Genomic DNA, 26,963 nt, shown 5'->3' with positions numbered 1-26,963 from the left:
AGTGTAAAAAAATTTTTCCTAATGTCTAATCTAAATCTATCTCCTTCTCTTTTGAAACCATTACCTTAGTCCTGTTAGAACAGGCCCTATTGAAGAGTTTCTCTCCCTTTTTCTTGTAGGCCCCCTTTAGGTACTGGAAGACCGCTATAAGGTCTCTCTGGAGCCTCCTCTTCTCCAGGCTGAACAGCCCCAACTCTCTCAGCCTGTCCTCATAGGAGAGGTGCTCCAGCCCTCTGATCATCTTCATGGCCTCCTCTGGACCCTCTCCAACTGGTCCATGTCCTTCTCATGTTGGGGGCTCCAGAACTGGAGTACTCCAAGAGGGGGTCTCACCAGAGGATGAGTGCAACTGAGATACTATTGCATAGTATATTCATACACTATGAATGCAACTGAGATACTATTGAAACAAGCACAGACTATAGTGAGGAATAAAGATGTTCTTTTTAATTTTTGTCAGCATGGATATGCATAGTTTCAGTATTTATACATAAGAAAGCAAAATCCTAAATATATTTTCTTGATCTTCTACTTATTATCCCTAAATATCTTTACATAACAAAATATGCATCTTATAGAAAGAAACAACTCATTAAGGCAGCAGAGATTCTGCAGAAAAGGGTGTAGGTGAGTTACAGTACACCATCATCTGTTCATAGGCCAGCCGCGTGTAAGCGGGATGTATTACCTAACCCCATGTGTAAGGCCTTTGCTGTGTCAATTTGGGATACAGACTGCAAGGGAGATTAAATCTGATTGAAAAGGAAAGTAAAAATAATGATCAAAGACCTAGAAAAAATATGACTCATGAGAGAAGATTGAGTGAACTGATGTTGTTTTGTCTGGAGAAGTGAAAATTGCTGCCATTTTTCCTCTAGGTCCTGAACTACGTAAAATGTTGCTGCAAAGTAGAATGGGATAACCAGGTTTCATTTTCTTGAAGGACAATATAAATAGTTTTGGAATAACATTGCAGCAAGGAAGATTCAGATTAGAATCAAGGACAATGAATTAGGAGTAAAGAGAGTTCAGCACAGAAGAATATCACCTGAGGATGCTGCAAAATCCTTATCTGTGGAGGGCTTTCATAATAGCCAAATATTTTCAGGAGTGATACAATTGATTTTGCCTTGTTGTAGGAAAGTGAGCTAAATAGCTTCTTAAAATGCTTTCAATGATTTTTTTTCCATAATTTTAGCATCTAAATGACAATATTTAGTACACTTGTTTACAATATTTTAGAAAATGAAAGTATAAAATCATTGCTGAATTAAACTGTACCATATCTCTGTTGTTGAACCCTTCTGGACTTATTCAAATTTTAGTCTTGTCCTGAATATGAAAAACCTTAGTTTATGAAAAATCTGAGTTAGTTCTTTCTCCTGGCAGTCTTTCCTCTTTAAACTACTGCAAAAGAAGAAAGGCAAATGAAAAATCCAGAGATCAAACGTAGTCCAATTTATAAACTTGCAGTTAAATAAAATAAAACTAGGGACTTACACCTCTGTCCTACCCCACCTTTATGTTATGCATAAGTAGTGTTAAGTCTGTCCTGAATATCTAAAAAAGAAAATAAACTGTATTGTATTAGTGACAATATGTAGATGCACTTACAATGAAAAGCGGGAGTTTGTGCTTGTATGAGTGATGCCACCTTTTAGATCAAACGTCGCTGTAAGATTCTCACTGCAGCTGCCTGCTTTCCTGATTGAAGGTTGATGTCCACTCAGTAATTTCACAGTTCCAAATGGTGTAGATATATGTACTAATCAAAATGTATGGATTTCTACACCCTAGCTGTAAGGTAAAGGTTAGTTATTCCCTGCATATGTATATTTCACTTAAATATCTGTGTGTATAAGCTTAAGTTGAGATGACAGTAAATGAAAAAGGTCTTAATTTTGCAAATTAAAATGCAACGTGCTCTAGTTGTTCCTAAAGCAATATAATATGAACAGTTATTTGGAAGTTTCTTAATACAGTTCAGTTGCAATAAAGGATTAAAATGCCCAAATTGTTGGCACAAATAAAAGTTATTTCATCTTCTATGCTGAGCTGTATTTACAGTTAGAGAATATGTAACCCAAATCTCTTTTCTTACAAATTGTGGTGATTACTTCTTATGTTACCCTACGTAGACATAGAAGACAATTGAACACCATTTCCGTTACAAAAGATTTGAAAACCTTGTGTCTTTTTTCAGAGCTGCTTTTATCTAGAATAGTTTCTTATCCTGTGAATATCATCTGATGCTGTTCTACTGGCTGTTTGGACTAGCTGAAATTGGAAGTATTCAATTTGCTTTAATTCAGCCATTTGATATGCCCATGGCAGTACCTTATTACAATAAATTATTTTTTTTCTTTCCTGACATTAAGCAAATCTGTTTTCAAATGACATTACTTACCTACCTGAAACAATTACTCAGAAGTAAGGTGTGAATTTAGAGAGCAGCAATTCCTGAGCCCTGATGGGGAACCTTGTGTTATGCAATCAGTCAGAGATAAAGGACCTTGCTGGAGGTGATTTCAGTTGTTTTAGTGGAATTTGTTGTCAAAATTATGGCTACTTCTGGAAGCAGCTCTTTAAAGTAACTTTTAGCAAACTGTTGTCCTCTCTGCTGGGACATGTGTGTCCTTGTGTGGCTTGTAGACTTGTTCCTCCTCAGCTTTGAAATAGGAGTCCATGCATTTTGTCTGTGTGAGGAAGTGTTGTGTCCATAATCCTGGCTTCATACTCTCAAGAACCCTCCAGATCTCTGGAGGGATGAGCTGGTACTCAGCAGCTGATACTTGCCAGCATAATTCTTGGGAAACTTTGCTCGTCTTTGAAAAATCTGAAGCCAGCCAGCTGAATTCACAAATTTAGCAGAAACTTCCAGCAAAATGAAGGCTGTAACATCACTAGAGAAGTGGAAACCTTCTGGATTAACCAGACTGCCTGTAATCTGAGAATCAAGCCTTTTCATTAACATGGCAGAAGTAAAACAGCAAAAAAAAAAATCGTATTTTTTTCTTCACTGATGGCTCTGATAAAATCTCTTTAAAATGTCTTTATGCCACAATCAACTTCTTTCACAGAGTTCTTAGAGAATGGTCAAATCATCCACATTTATATTTTATTAGCTATGAAGCACTAACAAAGGTAGCCACTGACAGTGAAACAAGACAACAACAATGTTATTTAAGAGCACAGTATTTATAGCTGAGAATTAAAGACTGATGTGAGATTTAACCAAGCCCTTGATGGAGTCATGTGCCTAATAAAAAAAAAAAATAAATCTTTCTCTGGATCCATCCAGACGTGCTCCAGTTTAATCAGCATCATCAACACAAAGCTCCCATCCGTAGAAGTGAGATGTACTCCCACCAGAGGCAAAGGGAAAAAGCTTTGTAACCAAAGAGGTTTGGTTTTCTCCATGATACTGGTGTAATTGTCAATCTTTTAAATTCCTGTGATAAAATCAGACTTTGAAATTAACTCAGCTGAGCTACCAACTTCTTAGGACAGGTCTAGAAATAACCTATTGGTTATGAAAACCTACACCAAATAGGGAGATTGCAATTGAGCTCCCGTTATGCACAATTAGCTTGGCTTCCTACAAGGCTCCTGGGGTAAGGAGTGTAATCAACTCCCCTACAGGTATTGTGATTTCAGACGTTAATGCTACTGCATTTCTAGGCCAACCTCCATTCCTTGGGAAACCACAGCACTAGATCCATGTTTGGATAGGGAGACGTCCTGCTGTTCACATTAGATGGAAACAGCAATGCTAATGGCAGCTTCTCATCAATGACCCTGGTGTTATACTCAAAAAAAAAAAAAAAAGTCTGAAATAACAGTGACAGAATCAGTCCAGCAATACGATCCACCAATTTTTGAAAATACGTAGAAGCTTTGTGCATTGAATTTAGGTATAGACACTGCTTTATTAACCACTAATGTTGTATTTAAAGTCTTGTGTCTAAAACTGGGATCTTTGCCTGTGAATACTCCTACTCCTTGGCAAAGCTAGGGAGTCAAGACTATCTATCTTGATATAGGTTTGTGGCAAATGCCAAATGTGTTCCTGCCTGATTTTGTCATGTCAGCTGCCATGCAGCCTGAAGACCTGTTGAGGAAATGAGGCAGATATTGATTTTAATTCAATTATCAACCAGCAGAGGTATCCTCATAAGATAAGATTAAGGTAAGATTATTAGAGATATAAATAAATTAATAAGACTGGTATTTATTTCAAAGAAGGCATATTCTTTTATAGACATTCATGTTTGTTCACTTATATTAAAATGGATTCAGTAAAAGGCACCGAGCTTCTGCATAAACCTGCATTACACAATGTAGGATCTTCCCATTATCATTACCTTGCTTCTTGATTCAGTCTTGTAGTGAAGGGAGTGCTGGAAATTTGATGAGATTTTCACCTTAGCAAATAGTTTGAAAGTTTTATGTAAAAACTGTTTATCTATTTTACTACTGGCATTTTTAGTAGCTTTCCAGTGATCTTTCCGGCTTCTGCTGGGCCTGGATAAAAGTGTGTGCATATATGATCATCTTCATAGGTCTTTCCAGGGATAACAGACTTGACCGTGACATATTTTCTTATCCCAGATTTCCTAGGAGGTGTTATTTAATTGTTAGCCATGTTATTATGTCTCCAACTACACAACTGTCAGTAGCTATTTTGTATGAGAATTAAATAGTTTAGATCTTGTAATATGCAGTTTCCTTAATTTTGTGTTTTTCTTTGACATATCACTTCACACTTAACTATAAATAATAAACTACTTAGCTCATACATTTCAATAAGAAAGTCTGTTAGAAGTGAGAGATTGCTTGCTTAATACCAACAAGTGCTTTGGAGAACATCAAATCCCCTGACAGATGAGTGTTGCCACAAGGATTTATTTTGTTCAGGCTTTAACTAAAATAGCTTCAGTTGCATTTTGCTATTTAAGGATATTGAAGTAGAAGGTTATAGCAAAATGATTTATAGATAGTAATTGCATTTCCCAGCTTACCTATTTCCATAAATGAAACCACAGATTCAATTTGTACTTGATCTTGAGCACAACAATGTCAATATTTGTATATTCATCAGTTTAACTAGAAAGTAGTTTTCTTTTGTTCCTCCCCAAAATATTTAGAAGTTTTAGGACACATGCTGGTGTTGATTTTATTTTTCTCCTCATAAGGTACACAGAAATGTGTTTCTATATTTGGAGTATTTAGATTGTTGATAAAAAGAAGCATCTGAATTTTAAAGAGGTCAGGGAAACATAGCAAAGGTATCTGTTCTTATACTGTATTTTTATATGCTATTTAATCAGCAGAATCAGTAAAATATATTTAGTCTTGCCATGTATCTGGAAGTTGAATCTTAATTAACTTTTACTTAGTTGCAGAGATAACACACAATCAAATCTGTTATTTCACTAATTTGATTAAACAAAATCATGTTGGTGAGAAGGATGAAGAACCATCATGTTTTGTCCACTCACTGTAGATTAAATGTTCACAGTGAATGTCACAGCACTCTGGTGTGTGGTGAACAACTTAGTTCATTTTTTGGTAGTGAAATTGTTGTATTCTAGGCCCACTCGGGACCAAGCTACGCAGTCTTTCTCTTACTCCTCAGCCTTCAAGGGAATAGGGAGAGATAATACAAGAAAAAAAGGCTCGAGGTTTGAGATAAGGACAGGGAGAGATCCTTAAAGTTACCGTTATGGGCAAAAGAGGCTCAACTTGGGGAAAACTATTTGTTTGTTGTTGAACTGCTCCAGTGCAGGTCATTTTAGCATGGGATGCAATCCCTCAGGAACCAGCTGCTCCAGCGCGGGCCCTCCATGGGCCACAGCCTTCTTCAGGCATCCACCTCCCCCGGTGTGGGGTCCTTCATGGGCTGCAGGGGGATCTCTGCTCCTCCGTGGACCTCCATGGGCTGCAGGGGGACAACCTGCTCCACCATGGTTGTCACCACAGGCTGCAGGGGAATTCTGGCCAGGAGCTGCATTACTCTTCCACCTCCTTCTTCACTGACCTTGGTGTCTGCAGCCGTTCCTCTCACAAGAAATTCCTTACAATCGGCTCAGGCAGATGCATCTCAAGATCTTTTCACATCTCTTCTCCTCTCCACCTCTTGCAGCCAGGCAGGGCCAAGTTGGGCCCAGTTGGCCGCCCAGCGGGAGGCCAGAGGGTGAGGGCCACAAGGCTCATGCCTCTTCCTCTCTGCCCATGTTCAGCATCTTCACATCTTCTCTCCTTTTTTTAAATTCTGTTTTTCCCCTTCTTAAATACCTTATGGCAGAAGCGTTATCAGGGAACGTTCTGCTGCCAATTGGCTCGGCCCTGGCCAGCAGCAGGTCTGCCTTAGGCCCAGCTGCGTCCATGGGACAAAGGGGAAACTTCTAGCAGCTTCTTGCAGAAGCCCTCCTCTAAAGCTGGACATGGAGCTTAGCACTTCAGTGAATCTAAGCAATTTTCCAATCCTATGCTAGAAATAGATGAGTATATGTTACTTAAAATGATAGACTGACTTCCTCCAAATAAAAAGTTTCTTGTGAGGACCAGGGGCAAAGGAAGGAGTTGTGGCAGGAATGCTTTTTTCTAAGTGGCTTAAAACCCTCTGCATTATTCTCTGATGTCCTCTTGCTAATGTCACTAGTCAAAGAGGGTTTTCCTGAATATCTTTCCTTCCCATTGCTTCAACGCTCTCTTTTTGGTGTTTAAGTTGTTCCTTTGTCACCTCCCCAGCTAGTCCTTACTTGAAGTCCCAAGCAAACCAACAGGCCAGTCTGAGAACTGTTGCTTCATAGGTTTGGTGTCACAGCTATTTTGATACTTTAAATTTCATTCAGTTACCCAGTTTTATTGGAATCTGTTACCGAGGTCTGCTAGCCAAAACAAGGACTTTACTTAGAAAATAATAAATTGCTGGCTAATATTATTTGCATGGTAATTGCTTTGCAGTGCCTATTAAATCAGTGCTTCTGGCACAGCTTTGTGATAGCAAAAGTAGGGATATTAATATCCTAGGACAAAAAGCTTTTCCATTTTCTATTTTTTAAAATTAATTACTGTTTTCCCATGGGAAGGGGGCTGGGTGGGAAATTTATCCAGTGTTACTCTCAGCTCTGTGGGATTTTGGTGAAGGACGTTGTATGGGCTGGAAAATCAGTGATGTTTGCAGACATTTAGGGAAAATGTTTAATGGGACAGGGTCAACTCTGCTGTAGATTTCTTGTACCTTTGTGGCCCAGCTGATCGACACAAGAGCAGAAAATCCATCCTGTTTCCAGCTTGAAAATGACTGATGACATGTGCCATTCATCAATCTGAAATGCCTGCCATGCATCCTCAGCACAAGTAATCTGCATGCATGCTGGAAGTCCAACACCTTCAGACCACGCTGGATTTACTGTCTTTGCCTTCATTGCTGCTTGAGCACATGCACAATCATTTTGACATTTCCAGATGAAATGGACTCTTTGGCCATGCACTGGATGACAAAGGTGTCCATATTTCCATCTGAGATTTGCAGGAAAGAAATACATGAGCCTCAGATAATTCCTAATTCAGGATGTATGAAGTAATGGCTGTCTCATGGTTTGATCTCAGTTTGATTTCTCCCTCCAGAGCATTAATATTTCTATTATTCTATGACTAAAGGTGATTATATAGTGTATACGTTGTCTGGGAAGAGTCTTCTGAACCTGACTGCATTTGTTAGGTCTGGTCACTACTCCAAGCTGGTTTCAGTAAGCATTTAGTGAAATCTGGAATTGTAAAAAATAATCTTACATGAACAAATTTTAATGTTATATAACATATCCTGCTTTAAGCATTTCTAAGATGCTTCATATCACAACTCCTTTGTCTGTAGTGCAGATTATTTTTAGCTGCCATGATTTAAAAATGTTACTGTAAAGACACTATCACACATTTTCTGTATGATTTTTTCTTTTCTAAATTGCTCACAGGACTCATTGCAATTTGTAGCTAGAGTTTAATTAATTATTAGGCACATGTAACTGTCAATCAATAATTTAGATACTTCTGGCTCTCAGTTTTTGGAGTGGAGCTTGGTTTATGAAGAGCGAACAAATATACCATTCCATCTGTTAGCCAAACCACCTGGCACAAAATCATTTGGGGCATAATTAGGTAGTTGGCAAAAGTTTCAAAAAAATGTGATTTTTGGAGTTTTAATCCAAACTGATGCTTTACTTTGTAGTGATGGAAACCCGAGTAATGCATCAAGGACCAGTTCTTCACACCTCTGAATAAAATAACTTGTGTTCACCTTGGAAAAAATGCCCAACGTCGACGAATATAGGAACCAAGAAATAGGCATGAAAGAATCTTGAGAGCATAATCACAGGAATGGAATTGAAGCTGGTCTGTTGTTACAAGCAGTTGAAAGGAGTCACGCAGCAGTTGCATCATTGTCCTTTTAGTCTCTGTAGGAGGAGACTTGGGACATTTTGGGAGATGATTTTTTCCTCTTGATGGTTGTGCGAATGTTTTTCTGATATCTGGGTTTAACAAGATTGCTACATCTGCAAATCTATTTTCCTGTTCTTTCGGTGATAAAATTTATTCTTTAATCCTCTGGAAGCACAAAATACACACATAAGAGACTTAGCAAATTATATTTGAAATATAAAGAAACTTTCTCTTTTTAACTCCTGGAAGGGAAAAACAAACTCATGCAAGGTTAGCTATAGGTTAGCTAAAAATACTGAAGTAGGAGCAAATAGATAAACCATTTAAAAAGAAAAAGAAATTGCTCCAATGAAGTGTTTGCTGCTGGTTGCAAACAGTCTTTAAGGATGATGCACAAAAAAATGTTCATCTATCTATAAATAGTAAAGCTGCAGCTGGGGCAAGGCTGATTTAATAACGTAAGACGAGTAGTGTTTGTAAGGCACACCAGGAGATTTAAGCAGGTAGTTGGTATAAAACTTAGTCCTTTTTTTTTGCTAAAATGAGTGAGACATCAAACAGAACCTTGTTTGGAAGTTTTGCTCTTTGCTGTTGTTAAGAGCACATCATCAGACCTGAACAACCTGTCATTCTGGGCATTACAGAAAGACACAGGTAAAAATTTACAATTTAAAATACAAAGAAATTAGGTTATTGAAGAAGAGTCTTATTTATAAATACGAAATACCCGCTCAGAATAGTTTGCTTTGTAAAGGTTTGATTCCTTGTGGTAAAACATTGGCATGACATATTTTAGTGTCTGGGGAGAGGGCATCCTTAGATTTAATACTTTGCATGGTTAAAGTCATTCAGTTATCATTCAGTTTAATTAAATGGCTTTTAAGATTTAATTTTAGTGAAGGGAAAAATGATCTGTCATTAAAATTACAGCTGAATGTTTTCTGGGTTTTTTTGTTTTTTTTTTAATTGTGGTAGATATTGTGGAAGAGCCTTTGAGATAACTTTAGTAATAAAAAGTGCTTCTGGTAATCTGTAAAATGTGTTATCTGTAATTAAAAAAGAATCATTGATATTGTTAATTAGTAAGTGATGAATTAGTCTGGAACCTGACACTTAATATACCCCAGTAGTAGCATTCAAGGGGAATCACAGATTACACTAGGCTGTCATGCCGGAGAAGCCCTTTTTTTTCAATTTGTAGAAACTTATGGCTCTTCAGCTAAAAATCAGGGTTTGTATTTGTCTTCTGTGAGGAGGAACCTAGGAAAAAAAAATTATTACTTGGCAGGGTAAGACTGAGAAGAGTATGTTCTACATATGAAAATATGCATTTCCTATACGAAACCAAGCGTATCATTGCACTTAAGCAACAGGTCAAGAATTCTCACCCAACACAAAGTGCTCCAAGTCACTCACTTGCAATCACTTCTGTAATTGCCAGAAATATATATATGCCTCATGTAAGTATTGATGGAAAAATCAATGTCTTTAGTGGATCAGTCTGGATGTCTTCTTTCCATGTTGAGCAGAGAATCAGTTTTCTTTAGATTTCCTTATAAGCTTTTCCTTCTGCTTGCACCCATAGTACTCAAGTGCCATTTTTTATTTATTTAAATTGTCTGTACAGTTATTTATATTCTTTTTCTTGACACTTTCTTGACAGCAGGCATTATGAATACAAGTGTGGTCTGAAATTGCATCAGGAAGGGACAGACTATCAAACTTACTCTGACTGTGGATAGTAATGAATTGACTTTATGCTGGAAGAGCAAATTGCTTACAAATCATTTGAATATTCTGTTTTCTAAATATTTTTAATTAGGTAAAATCTAAGTCACATTAGAAATGGCTTCATTTTTTAAATTTAAGATGTGAGAAGTCAAACTGTGCCTTGTTTACTGTGTATTCTTTAGTTTCAGTTGAACAAATTAATAACAACATATTAAAATTAACAGAAAAGTGCCAGCTCTGAACTCCATCTAAACTGGTATTCGGTCTTCGACAAAAGCTATCGTAAGATACAACAAGGCACGGTCTTAACTGGTTAGCAGGTAATTTCAGAATAACCTGTAGAAGGACAGTAACCTTGCTTTAATTATTAAAATGCATGCAAGAATGCATAGTGTGCTGCAAGCCTTAATTAGAAACGCGTTCTTGGGCAATTTCTTAGCAAATCACTTGTAGAAAGGGTTGCTTAATTTGTCTGTCTGATACATAAATTAACGTATATATAAAAAAAAACACTAGTAGGGATGCATTTGAAGCAGAGATCAAGAAAACTGAAGTGATGGTAAGATTTTAAAAGAGAAGAACTGAATCCCTTAGTACATCTTGTGTTCCCTATGGCCAGAGCCTGTTAAACCAGTTTATTAGCCTGAGGATGTAGTAGGCTCCCTGGAAGTGCAACCAAAGGATGTTCACTTCTGCTCCAAGCCACCAGATTTTCTTTTTTTTCAGTCCTCAGCAGCACCGCTCAGTGCATCCAGCTTAGCATCCCAGCTCCTTCAGACCACAAAATGTTCTAGGGTAGGATTGTTAAAGGATAAGAACAGAAAATGGTCTGTTACATTGCATTATTTGGAGAAATCAGTAAAAAATGGGGATTCTTCCCATTTTAGCAAATATCCTACAGAAGACAGCAGGAGTGCCTGATGAAGAAGAACCTGTGTGTATTTGAAACATTGGGCTGTGAAGGGTTCATCCGGCCTCAGTTTCTCCAGGTGACTGTGGCTGTGCAAGGTGGTTGGAAACACTGAAATTCAGTGACTGGTCCATGAGTATAAGATTAAAAAGACCACTTGCACTGCATGGTATGCTTTGTCCCACATGCTGTTCCTAAAAAAAGCATCTTTTTAAATCTAAAAGGTTTTAAGGATCTATGTACAAAATGAATTCAGTGCTCCCGTTTCTGTACCATGGTTCCTTTCTTTAATGCCTATTTTTTTCTCTTTTCCAATGAGTTCCAATTTTTTTTTTTTTTTAAATTTATGATTATTTCTTCATACGCTCTTTTTGCAGGTAGGGACAAGCATATCGCCAAAAAAATGACGCCTGCTGTAAAACAGCTTTTGTGCTAAGTAGTGGGAAGTAACAACAAAGGACTACAGCAGGCAGTTTAATGCCGAATAGCAAATAGTAACAATATAAAGTGAAGCAACATAAAATTGTAAGGGGGATAAAAAAGAAATCCATTGCCAGTGTATTGCCTTTCCCGTCCGTGGTTTGATTTTTGCAGTGGCCCTGCGTGCAGTGGCCACTAGAGGGGGGTGGATGCACGTTCTGCTGGGGCGCTGCAGCTGCAGGTCCGGCTGCTTTGCCTCTCTCCTCACACACAAACTTCCCCAAATCATTCAGCCTTTCACTTGTCAGCAGCTAAGCCTTATCTAGCACCTATATCCTTTCCCTGGCTTGTGTTTAACAGAACTGGGACTGTTTTCTAACTGAAAGCATAGCAGTGATTTATATCAAGGTGTTTAGTTTCTTGTTCTGTTACATACACATTTCAGATGTTATTTTTCTTTTCTTTTTTCCTCTTTTTTTTTTTTTTCTCTGCACACTGAGCTGAGATAATCAGTGCAATATCCAGACAGATAGTTGTCCAATTGTCGCATATAACTTGCATTTCCGAGGCGTGGATGAACAATTTTCCTTATATCTTGTCTTTTGCTTTGTATTTGACAATTCAGAAATTCGTCCATCAAAGCTTATATAATCTTCAGCCTTTGGAAGTCCCTTTGCACATCCTTATGATTTTCATTACTTTTTACAATATAAATAATCTGTCATTCGAAAAATGCCATCTATTTCCTGATTGTAGCTGGGATGATTCAGCAGCCCTGGCCTTGGGACCGTACTCTGCTCCATTTTTTTTTGCTGTATTGAGTAAAAGACCACTGTATTCTTGGGTGCTGAGCTAGATTTCTATGACCATAGAGCTTGTCTTATTTATGAGCGACTTAATATATTTAAAAGGCATTTTGTCAAAAGCTCTTTAAAAGTCCAAATACAAAATTATATTTTTATGGTAGTTCAGGACTGCAGGTCATTAGAGAAGCATGATGTTACCACAGATGACCAGTCAATTTATCCCTGTTGTGTAAGACTTACTGGTCCATTATGATCATTTCTAATCAGTTCTTAATTAGGGGAACTGCAGTGAATTTTAGTTATTCAGATTTTGGTACAACAGTTACTTTTACTAGAAATCTGCTTTTATTACCAGCTCCTTATACACTTTTTTTTTTTTTTCCAAGTTCTTGATAAACACTATTTGGACCTACTGATTTGTTGTTTTGAATGCCCTAGTTTGCTTTAAACACTCTCACTTCTATTTCCCAATTGCTAACATCTCTATTACCTGGACACAATAGATCTGAGATCGATTTTAGTATTTGTTTCAAGTTTCATTTTCCAGGACTTAGTCATCAAATCCTCATTAAGAGTTATCATTAACAGCCATAGCTTGACTCCTTTGCTAATGAAAAATGACAGATTGAGGCTAGAGTATTCTACATGATGGGAAAACATAACCAGCGTAAAAAAAAATTTTCAACCCCCTTTTTTAATGAAAAACGCACAGTGTAACTTCATAAAACTACTTAGGGGGAACTTTTTGGGAAAATCTTCATTGTGCCAGGTAGAATAACCTAATGTAATTCCTAACCGTTGCTGGAATCAGGGAAATACATACGCAAACCCAAAACAGTAGGGTTTACTTCAGCCTGGAAGTGCCACCCATCAAAAAAACAACTATTGGTTTAGCATATTTCGTATAAAGTAAAAGCACAGTCTCCAAGGGTCCAACTCTGTGCGTAACAGCAATAAAATAATTAAGATTAAAAAAAAACATACCAAAAAGCCCCTCCTGATGGAGCAAAGATGGACAGAGGAATCGGCTGAGGGTTCAGCTTCATGGGACTTCATGGATTGCTGTTTCCCCACTGCAAAATGTTTGACTATCCTCATTTTGTTGTCAGATACCAGCACAGTGCTTTTTTGTCCCTTGACGAATTTCTCCTATGTTAGTTATCACCTAATTCTCTTTCTGATTAATCTGCTACAGGCACTGTCCCTTTTGCAATTTTTCCCTTTATTTTGTAGCGATGATTTTCTCTATCTCACGTAATTCACCTTTTTGCAGTTGATGCTCAATGCCCTTTACCTTCTGCAAGCTTAAGGATTGTCACACACAGTGGGTTGTTTTTTTTTTTTGTTTTGTGGTTTGGGTGGGTTTTTTGTTGTTGTTGTTTTGTGGAGTTTTTTTCCCAACAGAGAGTATGTCAGATGCAGTTCTTCTACTCATTTATTGTCTCCATTATTTCTCTGTCTTTCACCCATAGGATTCACATTCCATTTATTAGACTACAGCAATTACATAGTAAATCCATTACATCCAGTTGTTTTTTGGGAATGTGATCTGACAATAACATTGGGTTCTGGGCTGTTTGGAAAGGTAGTTATGGCACAAGGGGAAGGTTGGTGAAGATGGGGGCAGGTGCGTATGCCGGTAAAGAAATACAGAATGTCCAATACGGAGTGACATTTGCATGAAATTAAGGTAAACATCTGACACACGGTGGCCTCTTTAGCGTGGGTTTTGCAAACCTTTAGCAGCAGCCACGAATTTCTGTTTGCTGTCGAAAAATTGCTTTGGGAAATAATCTGGATAGGAGAAGTAAATCTTGTGTCAAGATAAACTTTAGTATGGAGCCAAGTTGTTTTTTTTTTTTTTTAAAGGAGAGGGAATAAATCCCTAGATGGTTTATCTCATTATTATTAACATTCTTTAATATTTACCTGGCTTTTTTTAGCAAGCCAGGCTGTCAGTAGAGGCACTGAACTACAGAGGCACATTCAGGTTTACTCCTGGGAGCTCACTTTACCTCTCGTCTTGCAAAGAGGGTTGATAGCAGACGTGTTTCAAAGGGCTGGCAGTTGTTAAAAGAATCAAAACCTCTGGATTTCAGTAGCTGTGCACTGTTCTTGCCGTTTAGTTTGGGATTTTCGGGGGTTCTCTCTTCCCCCCCTTCCCTCTTTTGATTCACTCTGCCTGTGTGGTTCTGGGAATGAAAAATGGGAGAAGGTGTAAGAAGGGATAAAAAATAGAGGGGAAGTATGTATTGTAGAAGGTATTCATTAATCTGTTTTCAGTTTGGAGTCCCCCAGCTATTAGAAGGATTTTGTTCATGCCGTAGAGTAGAGAGGTGTGCTGCTCAGGGAGATTCCATATATACAAGCGGCATCGCCTTCATTGGATAAGCCCTTAAATCAATTTGATATGTCCGTGCATGTTTTTTTTTTAATCTCAGATTTGACTGAAAACACGATTTTTAGTCCTCTCTTTGGTGTCGTGCTCTGGTTTGCTATTAGGAAAAAGGTACATCATGAAAAAGGCCAGAACAAAGTTTGTAATAAATGAACGAGCAGGCTTCGTGCCTAAGCATGTCAGTCAGAGAAATCTGCTGTGCTAAAAATGGTAAGTCAGTGATGAAGTAGATTTTTGTACTTACCTATTACCTTTGAAATCTTGGATTTAGTCTTTTGTTAGCTCAGAAATGGAACCGAATTGATCATGTTCCCATAGCACCGGTGTTGAAAGACATCTTTCTGGCGGCGGTTACTGTGTCTGGTGAGGATGTGAAGAACATGAGAACAGCAAAATGGTTTAAAATAAAAAGTGCCTTAGCAGAAGAGTATGTGCTGTTTGCCAAGCACAGGCGCACATAATCTTGTCCTTTAGCCACTGACAGTTATCTCTAATTTCTGTAAGTGATGTACATATTTGGATTTTGGAAAAGGTGAAAAGCTGATGTTTATTTTAAACTGAATTTCTTCTCCTTTAATGCAAATCTGGGCACTTCGAACGCAAACTCCATTCAGTGCAGCCTGTTACATCCGACTGTCTCACCGCAGCACGGCACCAGCAAAAACCAAGAACAGCAATTGGTTTAAAGGCTGAATAATTGTGTCTGAATGCCAACAAGTGACGTTATCTCTCTAGCAAAAACAATTGCCCTGTTCTCACGGAAATACAGATTTCATTGCAAATATGTTCGCTTTAAAGCAGACACTTTGCAATAAAATTACAGTGCTCTGCAGCATTCATCTCAGATCTTCACAGCCACCCACCCAATTACAGGCTGTGTCTTGCCAGCAGAAGAGTGTTGCTTGGTTTCTGTAATATTTTTGTAGCCTTGCTTTCCTCTGCATAACTTTAGAGGTAGACTGCGCTTACTCCTTTCCTTTTACCAGGTTTTTCTGCTGTAAAAGAAAAAAAAATATCAAAATAGGCTGGTACGGAAAGTGTTTTGCATGGCTCTAAATGTGATTTTTAATTTTTTTTTACATAGAATATACTCTGAATAGTTGTTTCTAATATCTTAATAGCTCTGGTTCATGTCAGTAATTATCTGAAAGGTTAATCTTTAAATCACCAGCATTTCCTAAATTCCTAATCAACTTCATGCTTGGAAAGGAATCTGAATAAATGCTCAATTTGTTAATATTAGCCAGGGTTGAGCAGGTCAAGGAAAACTATAACCTTGGTGCATAATGAAAAGTTGAACACAGAAAATATCTCAGATATGTTTGTCATAATAGTTGTGAATACGAAAGCTGAATATGAGGGAGAATGAGTGTGGATATAATTAGCAGGAGAATCTGCTGTAGCTCAAGATCATCCCTCTCCCTAAATGAGGGTTTCTTAAAGAATGGGGGAAAAAAAAAAAGATATATTAGAAGCAGAAAAGTCTGATTTTTCTAGAAAGTCTGTGGTGACCTGTGACTAGGATAGCTAAGAAGTCCAGCCAAAAAAAAAAAAAGAAAAAAAAAAAAAGGTGGAGGCACGGTGCTGGAGTTTAGCAAGCAAAATGATGGATGAGGGGGACATTGTGCTCCCAGGGAACAGGGAGGTGGCAGAGGAAATGACGGGCTTGCGTGCGCGTGTGTTTGGGAAAGCGTGTCCGGCTGCGCCTCTGTAAACGAGAGAGAGTGTGTGTGACTGTGAGTTTGAAAAGACAGGGAGAAAAAGAGAGGCAGGGAGAGATGCTGGGTATCTTTCTTAAATCTCTGCTGTTGTCCTTGCCACAGTTTCGATGTGGGAGGCGAAGGCACTGAAAAATCTCTTTTCCCTTGTGTGCTCAGTGGTCCCCTTGCCTTCTCACTGGTTCTCATCTTCCCTTTCATCCTGTCCCTTCACCCTTTCCTTTTCTCTCTCTTGCTCAATGAAGCTATTTAGTGTTATACCCTCCTTGCCAGAAGCTGTTTCATCTCTGCTTGCTCAGTTTTTAAAACTGCTTTCTCCACCCACCTTCGGTCTTGGTTTTACATCTGTGCTAGTCCTTTAGATTTACCGTCTTTAAAAAAAGAAAAGAAAAAGGGAGCCAGCAGCAACAACCTGCTTTAGTTGTCGTAACTCCCATCTTTTCTCTCATCTTTTTCCTCATCTTAATTTATTTTGTTGTTACTGTTATTGCTATTATAGCACTAGAAATAAGCTTCCTGATGAAATACTCCTTATTTGCCATTCTGAACACCATTGGAGAAGCTGGGGGGAAGGGGAGGGGTATTCAGAATGTCTTGCTATTAAAGCAGAATGAGACACATACAACAAACAAATCTAGTCCATCTCAAAGGCAAATGAGGGGCTTTTTGTCAGAACCAAAGAAAAAAATATCACATAGGTGCATTTCAAGTACCCCTCGATGCCTTGACCATAAAAACATACAGAAGATATTAAAGCATACAAAAATATCCTTAGGTATCATTAATGATCTTGCTCTGGCACACGTATGCGAGGCGGTTAGGGACCAGGCATGGGACTGCATCTTCAGACTGGTACGGAGCATCCGGCTATTGCTGTGTGCGTGGAGGAACAGGTCATCCCCTCGGTCTAACCCCCTGCAGCACTCAAACAGCATGGTAAAGGAGGGAATTGGCAGCTTTAACACAGAATTTCTTTGTATTTTTATATATTCAGGCCAGAAACAGAATGTGGTACATTAGCATTGATTCTGTGGTTTCATATCACTTTTTTGTTTTTTAAGTAGTACAGAAAGGAAGAAAAAAAAGACAGAAAGGAAAAGAAATCATCCCTTATATACATTCAAAGCATACACAGCAACAGTTCCTTCATCACTGGGTGCACTGTGAGTGTGTATTGATGTTAGCAGCAAGAGATTGCATATTAGAGATCTCTAACACTGGTAGTGTTAACCATTCTCAGAAATGGTAGTTGTTTTTCTCACCTTCCACCTTGTCTTGTATGTTAAAACACACTTAAATAAAAAGAAAATAATGTTAATGACTTAAGTACAAAAGGGAGATTAGACCTGTTAAGTGGAACATTACAAGGGAAATATTTAAAATATTTTCATTCCTTTGATATTCCCCAAGCATCTCCTGAACAACAAACTGTCACAAATAACCCCTAAAGCATTTTTTTTTCTTTTTCTTCTTCTTTCTTTTTTTTCTGGAGCCATTTCGTAAAGCCAGAATAAGGGCATCAAAAGAGAGGGAATGACATATCTCTGGACAGTTGGAGAACATGAAATTTGGAAGAAAGAGTCAGGGAAAATTTGTCCCTGCAGTTGCTATAAATGCAATATAAATTTAACAACTCTCATCTATACCAATGCAAGCAGCCTGGAGCAGGATGGATAACTGGGTTTGCAATACCTGGATTGAAATGAAATACTTGCTTCTTTATTTCTGTACAGTCCATGTATTTGTCATGGGAACTTTCAGAATAGATGTGGGCACCCTGTGGAGTACCTTCGTGCCATGTGATAGCAGTGACACCCCATTTTCCACCAGTGGATATTCAGAGAGTATCCAGATCTCCAGATATCCTCTGGAGATTATTAGGAGGTTGTCTGTAGAAGATATTACCTTTAGAAAAGATTTCTGCATTAAGATTTTGAAATATTTAATTTTCTGAAGTTTAGTAATTGCTGTGCTCTACATGGAGGGTCCATCCATCATCCTGCTAAGGGTGGCGACTCGTTGGTGGTCATTACCTCTCTTCAGGAGAAATGGCAACAGGCAATAAGAAATCAGCTCTCACTTAGGAAATCACTGCACCTTTAAAGAAAAATGTTCTGTTCAGTTTCCCTCAGCTGTCAATGCGAGATGCATGAAGCACAGAGGTGAATAAATTCCAAAGGCGGAATTACTCACGTCTTTACCAACGTAGCTTGAGGTTGCTAACACCAATAAACAGCAAGAATAATTCCAGAAGGGTGCAATCACTACTGTGTTTAAAATACAACCCACAAATATGCTAAAAATACATAGAAATACAACCACGGGATGATTGATTGTCGGTATCAGTCTTGCATCAGATTTACAGGGGCAAAACCATGACTTCACTAATACGGTTCCTTATAGCAACAGGGGGTCACTATAGAAATAAAGCTAATTCATTATTTTTTTTAAGCATAGGCAGACAATATTGTAACAATCTTGGGTGGATTTGAAAGCTTCCTGGCAACTACTTGTAATCAGTCCTTCTGTTTGCAGTGCTGCACGTTGATTTGAGGAGCACAGAACGTAGTCCAAAGTTAGAAAGCCAGTTTTTCAGAGTTCAATATCTTATTGATTTCAGAGAAGGATTTAATGGGGAAAATAGATATATTTTGGCCCTCAGTTAGCATGGCATTGAGTATTTTGTCTTAAAAGCACCCAAAGAGACAAGGGCCTCCTTTCCTACTCCCTGCCCTCACTGTTAGGTTCCTACGTGGACACCCAGCCTCTCAGGTTACTTGGGAGTTTCAGGATGGATCAGGACTTTGTGGGTTTGAGGCATAGAAACAGAAATGTGCATTTGTTTAAAGAGAGAAAAGCCTAGTTTTAACAGTGCTAGCTTGTTTCAAAACTGTGGGTGAATTTTCAGTGGCTTTAGTAAAGAAGCAGTTGATTTTCATTAAATGTTCTATGACAAAAGTCCTCTCCCAATATGTGTTCTCATTGATTTCACTGCTAAAATTGTAGTCTCACTAAATGGAAATTTTGGTTAGGAGGCTGTCTCATATTTAAAATGAAACAGGTGGAGGTATACCAAATACAGGAAAAGAAGTTGTGACTCTTTAAAAATGGCATCAGCCAGAAAAAAAAAAATAATAAAATTCACTCTTTATGTTTAAAATTAATGGCTAAAACCTGCTATGCAGGAAAAAAAATTGTTTGCTCTGTGCCTATTCTCTGCTTTATAAGTCTGTTGTAGCCTTTTAAGAGTAGATGGCACTTTGATGCTATAAAAAAGAAAAAAAAAACTGTGTTAAATTAACATATATGTTAGATTTTTCAAATTTTCCTCTATTGATGGTAACTTAAGGATAGAGGAGTATGTACAAAGCCTAGAAATGTTACCCAATACATTATCAGTAACATTTAATTAGCATGTAATGCTGTATGAAGAAAATTTCAAGCTGCTCTGCCTGATGTTATAAAGCTACCTCTTCTTCATTAGTACGAGAGGAGTTGTTGAAAAAAATCAATCAGTAGGTTGTTCAGATACTGGAATGAAAAATCCAGAATACAAGGAAAGGAAGCCTTTATTTAAGGGCAGTCAGATAAAAGAGCTGTGTGATTCTACATTATTAAATCACTGCTTATATCCATCAATCCCATTTATCAATGGTTAGTGAGGAGGGTTCGTCTACTTTCAGCCTCTGCAGAGATTTTAGAGTTGGTTTGTTATGGAAGGCTGGTGGTGTAAGGGAGGGACACGAGATTGGCTTTGCTAGCAGTTTACTACAGGACCCAGAAGTATGCTTTAATAACTCTCTGTCTCACTCTGAGAATGTTACAGCTGAGGTTTTACTCTTGAAACACATGCAGGTTTCACCACTGAGAACCGAATAGCTTTTGCTCTTCTCCATTCACCATGGCATCACAGTGCACAAAGCAAGGGTTTCTGTGCCCTTAGCCTAGCTCAAAACAAGCATAAAAGTGGGAAACACTAGTAAAAGCCCTTAAATTCAGGTTTTTGTGTTGTTTGTTTTCAAGAAAATTATGATAAGCACTTTTTTTTTGGCAGTGTTTCAATTGATTGAGGTTTCTTTTTAGTGAGACTTTGCAATGTGAGCACTTTTGATGCAAAATATTTTTAGGGGTCGTGATACAGTTTTTATGGATCTTACAGCAGCTAACAAGTGAGCTGTACTTAAAAATCCTCAGAAACTCTGTCCCAGGGACATGGGCAAAACTTGAGCCTTTCTGAGGTGCACTGGCTCCTTGTTGTACTGACATCCAGTTACAGGTAGCACATTAACAAAAATATAATTCCAGTGTCATGCTTCATACCTTCAGTAACATGATGTAAGTGAATGTGTGCTAATTACAATGTGAAGCCTTCTGGTTCATTTTAAGCTTGCTATTTTACGTGGCTTCTTTGCTCCTAGACTTTCATGTCAACACTCAGTATGAAGAGAAAAAAAAGAGGTTAAACTGTTGCATTTTGTATACAGGGAACAATTCATGTAATATACACCAGTCTGTAAAAACTGTGAATGCTATTTTTTTTTTATTTTAAACAGTTTTTTTTAGTTTACAAAAGATCAATAATTGGTACCTTTTTACACTCTCAGATTCCTGAATATTGACAGATCTTCAAAGGGAGTATTAGCATATGAAATCTTAAGATTGACTGTCCTGAAGGTTTTTAAGACACCATAAAGCTAAAATATCAAGTCTTTTAGACAGCCCCTCTTAACGATTTCGGCAGAGGAGCACGTCAGAAACCACCAGCAAAGCACAGCAACCCCCCCCCGTGCCACCGTCTGCCTGCACGCTGTTATTTGGTTGCACACTGTTTAAATCCCCAAGGAAAATCACACCTCACATTCCCTCGCTGGCTGCTGGTGACAGGAACAAGATCCGTACTCATTAATGATCACCAGGGCTCCCTCAATGTGGTTGGGTTTGTAATCAACGTAATACTCCTGGGCTGACATGGCAGCCATTTGATGCATGGTCTGTTTTTGCTTCTGCTTTCTGCGCTGTGTTACAAAGCACTGTCTTAGTTGCCTTAAGCCGGCTGGAAAGCACTTCCAGGAGACGTACAAGACTAAAACCACGATGAGGAAGGAAAAAATCAGTGCCATGGTCCCCGTCACCACTTTGTGAATCTGAACGGCGTTCTCCGAGTTCTCGCCGGGCATGGTCACAGTTATGGCATAGGTCGTTTGGTCCTCTTCGCCGTCCTGTACGTCGTACGTAGCGGTGGCAGAGCCGTAGCTGAACGTTTGGTCGCTGTTGTTCGTTACTGGGGAGAAGGTGTTAACGCTCGTTGGGTCTGCCGCGTCTTCGCACAAGTGAAAAGCGTAGACGGCGTCCAAAACATCCTCGCCCTGGGCGTACTCAGGGGTGGCACAGAGCAGATTGCTGTCGTAGCGACCCTTGAAGTTGCTCAGCCAGGAGGCCAGGGCGCAAACATTACGGCTGCAATCCCAGGCGTTTGCAGAAAGGCTGATGCTAGTGAGGGACTTCCAGGAGTCAAGGACTCGGGAGTCGATGTAGGTCAGTCGGTTGGAGTCCAGCTGCAGGGACTTGAGGTGAGGTACGCTTTCGAAAACGTGAGGTTCGATGTATTCGATTTCGTTGCCGGAGAGATCCATTTTTTCAAGTTGCCATATCCAGTCCAAAGTGTTTACGACGATGGTAACTTTATTCCTTCGCAACCAGAGAGAGTGCAGGGAGATGAGCCTGGGAAAATGGGCTAAATTCACTTTCACCAAGTCATTGTGCTCGAGGTGCAGCTCGGTGAGTTTGAACAAGCCTGCGAAAGAGTTTCGAGCCAGGCTCTTTAACTGATTGTATCCTATGTCTAGAAACTTCAGGCTGCGACAGTCCTGAAAAATTCTCACCGGCACGAACTTGATGGCGTTCGACCGCATGTGCAAAGTTGTTAGTTTTCTCAGCCCGTGAAACAGGTCAGGCTCCAAAGACTGTAAGTTGTTGTACGATAAATCCACACTGCGCAAGTTTGGCATGGGTCGGAAAGTGTTGTTGGGCAGTTGGGTTATTTTGTTAGAACTCAGGGTGAGCTCTTTAACTCGCCGCAATTTTTGAAAGGCATTCCCCTCCACTGAGCAAATGTGATTGTGATCCAGATAGAGCCACGTGAGCTGCATTAACCCTGTGAACTGTCCATCATGCAGCTCTGAAAGGCTGTTGTACCGCAGAGACAAGCCCATCATGCCCGACAGGTTGCGAGGCATCTCTGTAAGATTCAGTGATTCACAGTACAAAAGCCTGCCCTCACACCGACATAGCTGTGGACACCCACTATTCACGGCTGGAAGCATTTTAGAAAAGATACCCAGCGTACACAATATCAACCCCGGGGGCTTCCTCAGCAGCCAGTTTAAACAGAGACCAATAAGAAGGAAATCCATTAGCAAGAATATTTCCAAATATGCTTGAGAATGTCCATTGAATCTTTTCAAATTCTACATCATATTTTATTTAAGGAGGAAAAAAAAAAAAGAAAAAAAAAAACAAAGCCAGAAAACCAAAGCAAAACAGCAAACGGAACAAACACAGAGGCAAATATTTCACTTTACAGCATGCAGGAGCTGTGCAGCATTAAAGTTCACAGACATTCAAAGGTAAAATGATAGTGATTTCGTTCATGTTAAATGCTGCAGCAAAGAAAAAAAAAAATCTTTCTTCATGAAAGAATTTAATTAAAAAGTGTCTTACCCACCCTTTTCCAGAGAGTGACAACCTCCATTCAGTTGCTTCCTTTGTGTTTGGACTAATTATATGCAGAGCTAAAAAAGACCCCTCTGTGCTACAAATTCAGTCCCTTTCAATTTTGTGCAAGGCTGGCAAGCTCACAATGTCTCACTTCGCTTCTGCTCAACGCGCGAAAGGCTTGTCCAGCTAGCTTTTTAGCTGACTCCTAGGACCTGCAAGTTTCAGAACTATGTACATGAGCTTGATCTTCTCCTTCTCCCTCTGTCCTTTCCTCTGCAGTTAACACTGTGGCGTGAAAAAAACTCCAAACTCTTTACTAACGACTCCACAGGATTTGTCAGTCTGGTTTATGTCCGTCATTTGCAACGACCATTGACCGCCACAACCTTTACTCCATAGAGAGGTTACCATTCATTCACTGACCGGCTAAGGGTGGCTTTATTTCCCATTCTTTGTTCGCTTTGCTTGTTAGATGATGCTTAGAGCAGAGAGAGACAGCAAGAATCCCTTCCCTTCAGCTGAGCAGTATGTTGCTAGAGCATGCAGAGGCACCTAGTGTTCACTGAGTGTCGTAAGCTGCTCATGATTGTACGCCTGCACCGTGCATCTCAGACATGGGCAGATTGAAAAGGGGTGGGCATAAAACCAACAGTCGGGCGAACCAGGGAAGTAAGAGCCGCTCTTTGATGAAATGGAAAAGACTTTAAGCCTATCTCGCCATTTCTCAAACGGGCACGCACACACAGCCGCGCAAATCATCAAGAGCGAGGCAGTGCTAAGTAGGAAGCTGGAGAATTAGGATTCTGGGGTGTTGGGTTTTTTTGGGTTGTTTTTTTTTTTTTTTCCGCTTTTGTTTAAAGTCTGAATTTATAAGCTATTAGCCGGGAGAGGGAGATACTTGATTTCTTGGTTTGGGAAGGAATAAGTAAACCAGTATCTTTGGATTGCTTTTTCTCTCTAATTCTGATGAGGAGATTTGCCTTTTAGAGTCTTGGGGTGGGGGAGTGGGGAGGGAATGTGGTTTTGTTCTGATATTGTCTAAGTTGAGCATGATTTGAAATTCTGTGCATTCTTTCTCATAGAAATGCAGCCAGAGCTCTGCAAATAGGAATGTCTGGTTTCATATAAGCTTTAATTACATTTGGTCTTTTTCCATCCTGCATATTTTGTGTGTTCAGCACATGCCTTTCCTAAAGGCTTTTTTTTTTTTTTTTTTTTTTTTGCAGTGTGCGCTACAGCACACAAAACTATCATTCTTGCAGCATAAAGATTACTGTGCTTTTGGAATAAGATCAACCTATAGTTTACTCTGACCATGTTGGCAGCATGCAAAGAAGGGGTTTAAAACCCAATCCGTTAATAAGTTCTGCAGATTGTGCTGCTTTTTGTTCCGCATACCCAAAAAAATCCGTGCCTGATGATTTGCAGTCCTCATTATCTATGGGAAATGCATCGACAATGAGCTCTCTCTGTAATTTTTACTGACTGAAAAATAGACGATACTTCTGTCAGGAAAACGCTGGCGATCTTTTCCTATTATGAAACAGAGTCTAACGCCTGTGTGCTGGTGAATGCGATCAGAGCTGACAGCTCACGATTCTGCATGAATTCTCTCTGAAGAAGTTTCACATGGAAATACAAGCATTGCAGAAGATTGTGCTAATTTCACGTCAAAAGTGGCTGTGAAATGCTGGAGGCAGGGCAAAACCGTTACATTTGCTTTCTTTATCACAACCGTATTAATTAAAAAATAAAAAAAAAATCTTCTTTTTGAAGTATCTGTTGCAAATCTCTGAAGTCCCAGAGCTGTTCATGGTGTTTGAGCGTGGCTAGCGAGCGTGCGCTGGTAGAGATGAAGGAATGCAGTCATTTAATGCAGTAAAAGTTGTTTTACAGAAGTCCTGGAAAACTTAAGCTTTTGTGCATGAAAATGTGTGAGGGAGATTCATTGCAAATGTATTTGGCAAAAAAAAAAATCTTAAATAAATTTCAGATACAAAACACTTTTGACTGTGGTTTCAGAACTGGGGTGGTTGGGGCGGGGGGGCTGTTTTTATGCTCCCAGTTCAATTTATTAACATTTTTCTGCTATTCACAGCCCTTGAATTTCAGTGGTCTCGAAGAAAAATGTGATACTTTCATAGTATGTGAACCTCTTCTATGTTTTAGCATTTGAGCAAGAAAGCTGAACGTGTTCTTCCCCTCCCAGGATCGTGCTGGTTTATTCAAAGCAGGCTGTTTATGCAAGCGTCCAGTGGTTGCAGTCCACCTTAATTCTGTTTCTCAGTACACAAAAGAAGGAGGGAAAGCAATGACAGAACCAGGAGAAAATGCCCAGAAGCAGGAGAAAAGAGTAAAAAAACCTGCTCTGAGAATATATCCCAGGTTACATTACCAGATATTTTGATGCAATTAGCAGGAAAAAAAAAAAAAAACCAAACTTGAACTTTACAGATACTGAAAAAAAGGTTCAAAATGATAAGGCTGTAGCCTTTAAAAGACAGTCACCCTGTGAGTCCTCATGGAGTAGATCTTAATACCCTCTCCCATTGGGGAGAGATCTGCAACAGTAGCCCTAAAAAATTCAACTATATCTTCAAGTAAATCTATTTTCTGCAAATCAGGTGATGACAATGAGCACTTAGTTACCATCTAAATGCTATGTGTAAAGTGAGGAATTCCTCTAGCAGAGATGAAACTCCTTGATACATCACTGCAAAGACATGAATACGTTTTTGTTTTGTTTTGTTTTGTTGTTTTTTTTACTGCTTCTTCTTGCTATCACCTGGGATTCAGCTGGGATCCTAACCAATCTGCCTATTCCCACACTGGCATATAATCTGTTATCATTTGGTTTCCAGAGGTAGAAATTAGAGCAGACAGCACTAAAGCCATATAACATCAGCTGGAAGACTGACAACTAGAATTAGAGACCCAGAATTAATGGCCCTGAGCACATTATCTCACAGCTCTGGCAGAGGTCTGTTGCATGAGAGACTCTGCTCTTATTTGTCCAAAATTTGTTTGTAAAAAAGAATCCAGGTAGTCTTAAGGTGAGACACCTCAATGTAGGTTTGGGGCTATGAAGTTGAGGCAGAGTAGTGACCAAACTCAAGCTATGGCACATGGATCTGAAAAGACACTCTTGGTTGAATATATGTCTTAGACCTGAAATATCTTTTTTAAAAATTTAGTTTTCTTCTATATTTTTTAAATGTGTGGGTTTTTTGGTTTTTTTTGCAATGAAACTAGGAAAACACTTTGAACATGACTGTAATGCAAAGGGCTTAATTTCCACTGTCTGAGCTGTTATCAGAGCCAAACTGTTAAGTTTACACATTTTCTGAAGTTTCAAAGCCTCTGGCAAATCTCTATAAATTAGCGGATTTAAATTAGCTTTATTAAATGTGCTATTATAAAACACTTTAAGAAGCGCAAACTAAGTTTATGTGTGTTTAAGGGAGATTGATTAAATCAATGTAAAGTAGGTTACAGAAGAACAACATGAGTAAAGTTTTAGGAAGTTTAGCTGGGAAGCTATTCCTTGGAGTCACGGCAAGTGTAATTCACTGGCAACACCCTGCAGTGCTTGTCAAAATTACTCAGATTGACAAAGGAAAACATTTTTCAATGTATTTAGTCTACATATTTTTAATATTGTGTTCAGATTAATGTCACATATCGTTTAACCAGCCTCAGAATCATTTCATACTAGCTAATGTATGGCATGACACTACTTTTTCTACCTAGATATTTAACCCACCTGAGTTTGCAATCCAGAGGTTAGGACAGAGTGAATAAGATCAGAATCTGGCCAC

At 38.9% G+C, this 26,963-nt stretch overlaps 2 protein-coding genes across 2 annotated transcripts in view; one reads left to right on the top strand and one right to left on the bottom strand.

Annotated features, from left to right (window-relative positions):
• The window catches only part of CTNNA2 (catenin alpha 2), a 495,930-nt gene that overhangs the window by 309,715 nt on the left and 159,252 nt on the right, over positions 1–26,963 (top strand). The window lies entirely within an intron of this gene.
• On the bottom strand, positions 20,947–23,634 carry LRRTM1 (leucine rich repeat transmembrane neuronal 1). The gene has a single exon (XM_010117811.2). It carries the CDS (start codon positions 22,839–22,841, stop codon positions 21,276–21,278), a length of 1,566 nt encoding a protein of 521 aa, XP_010116113.1. The 5' UTR covers positions 22,842–23,634; the 3' UTR covers positions 20,947–21,275.

The sequence above is a fragment of the Chlamydotis macqueenii genome, chromosome 4, assembly GCF_036417535.1.
Source record: "Chlamydotis macqueenii isolate bChlMac1 chromosome 4, bChlMac1.mat, whole genome shotgun sequence".
Classification (NCBI taxonomy): Eukaryota; Metazoa; Chordata; class Aves; order Otidiformes; family Otididae; genus Chlamydotis; species Chlamydotis macqueenii.
The sequence above is the reverse complement of the archived record's forward strand: the minus strand, read 5'-3'. Positions and strand labels throughout refer to the sequence as shown.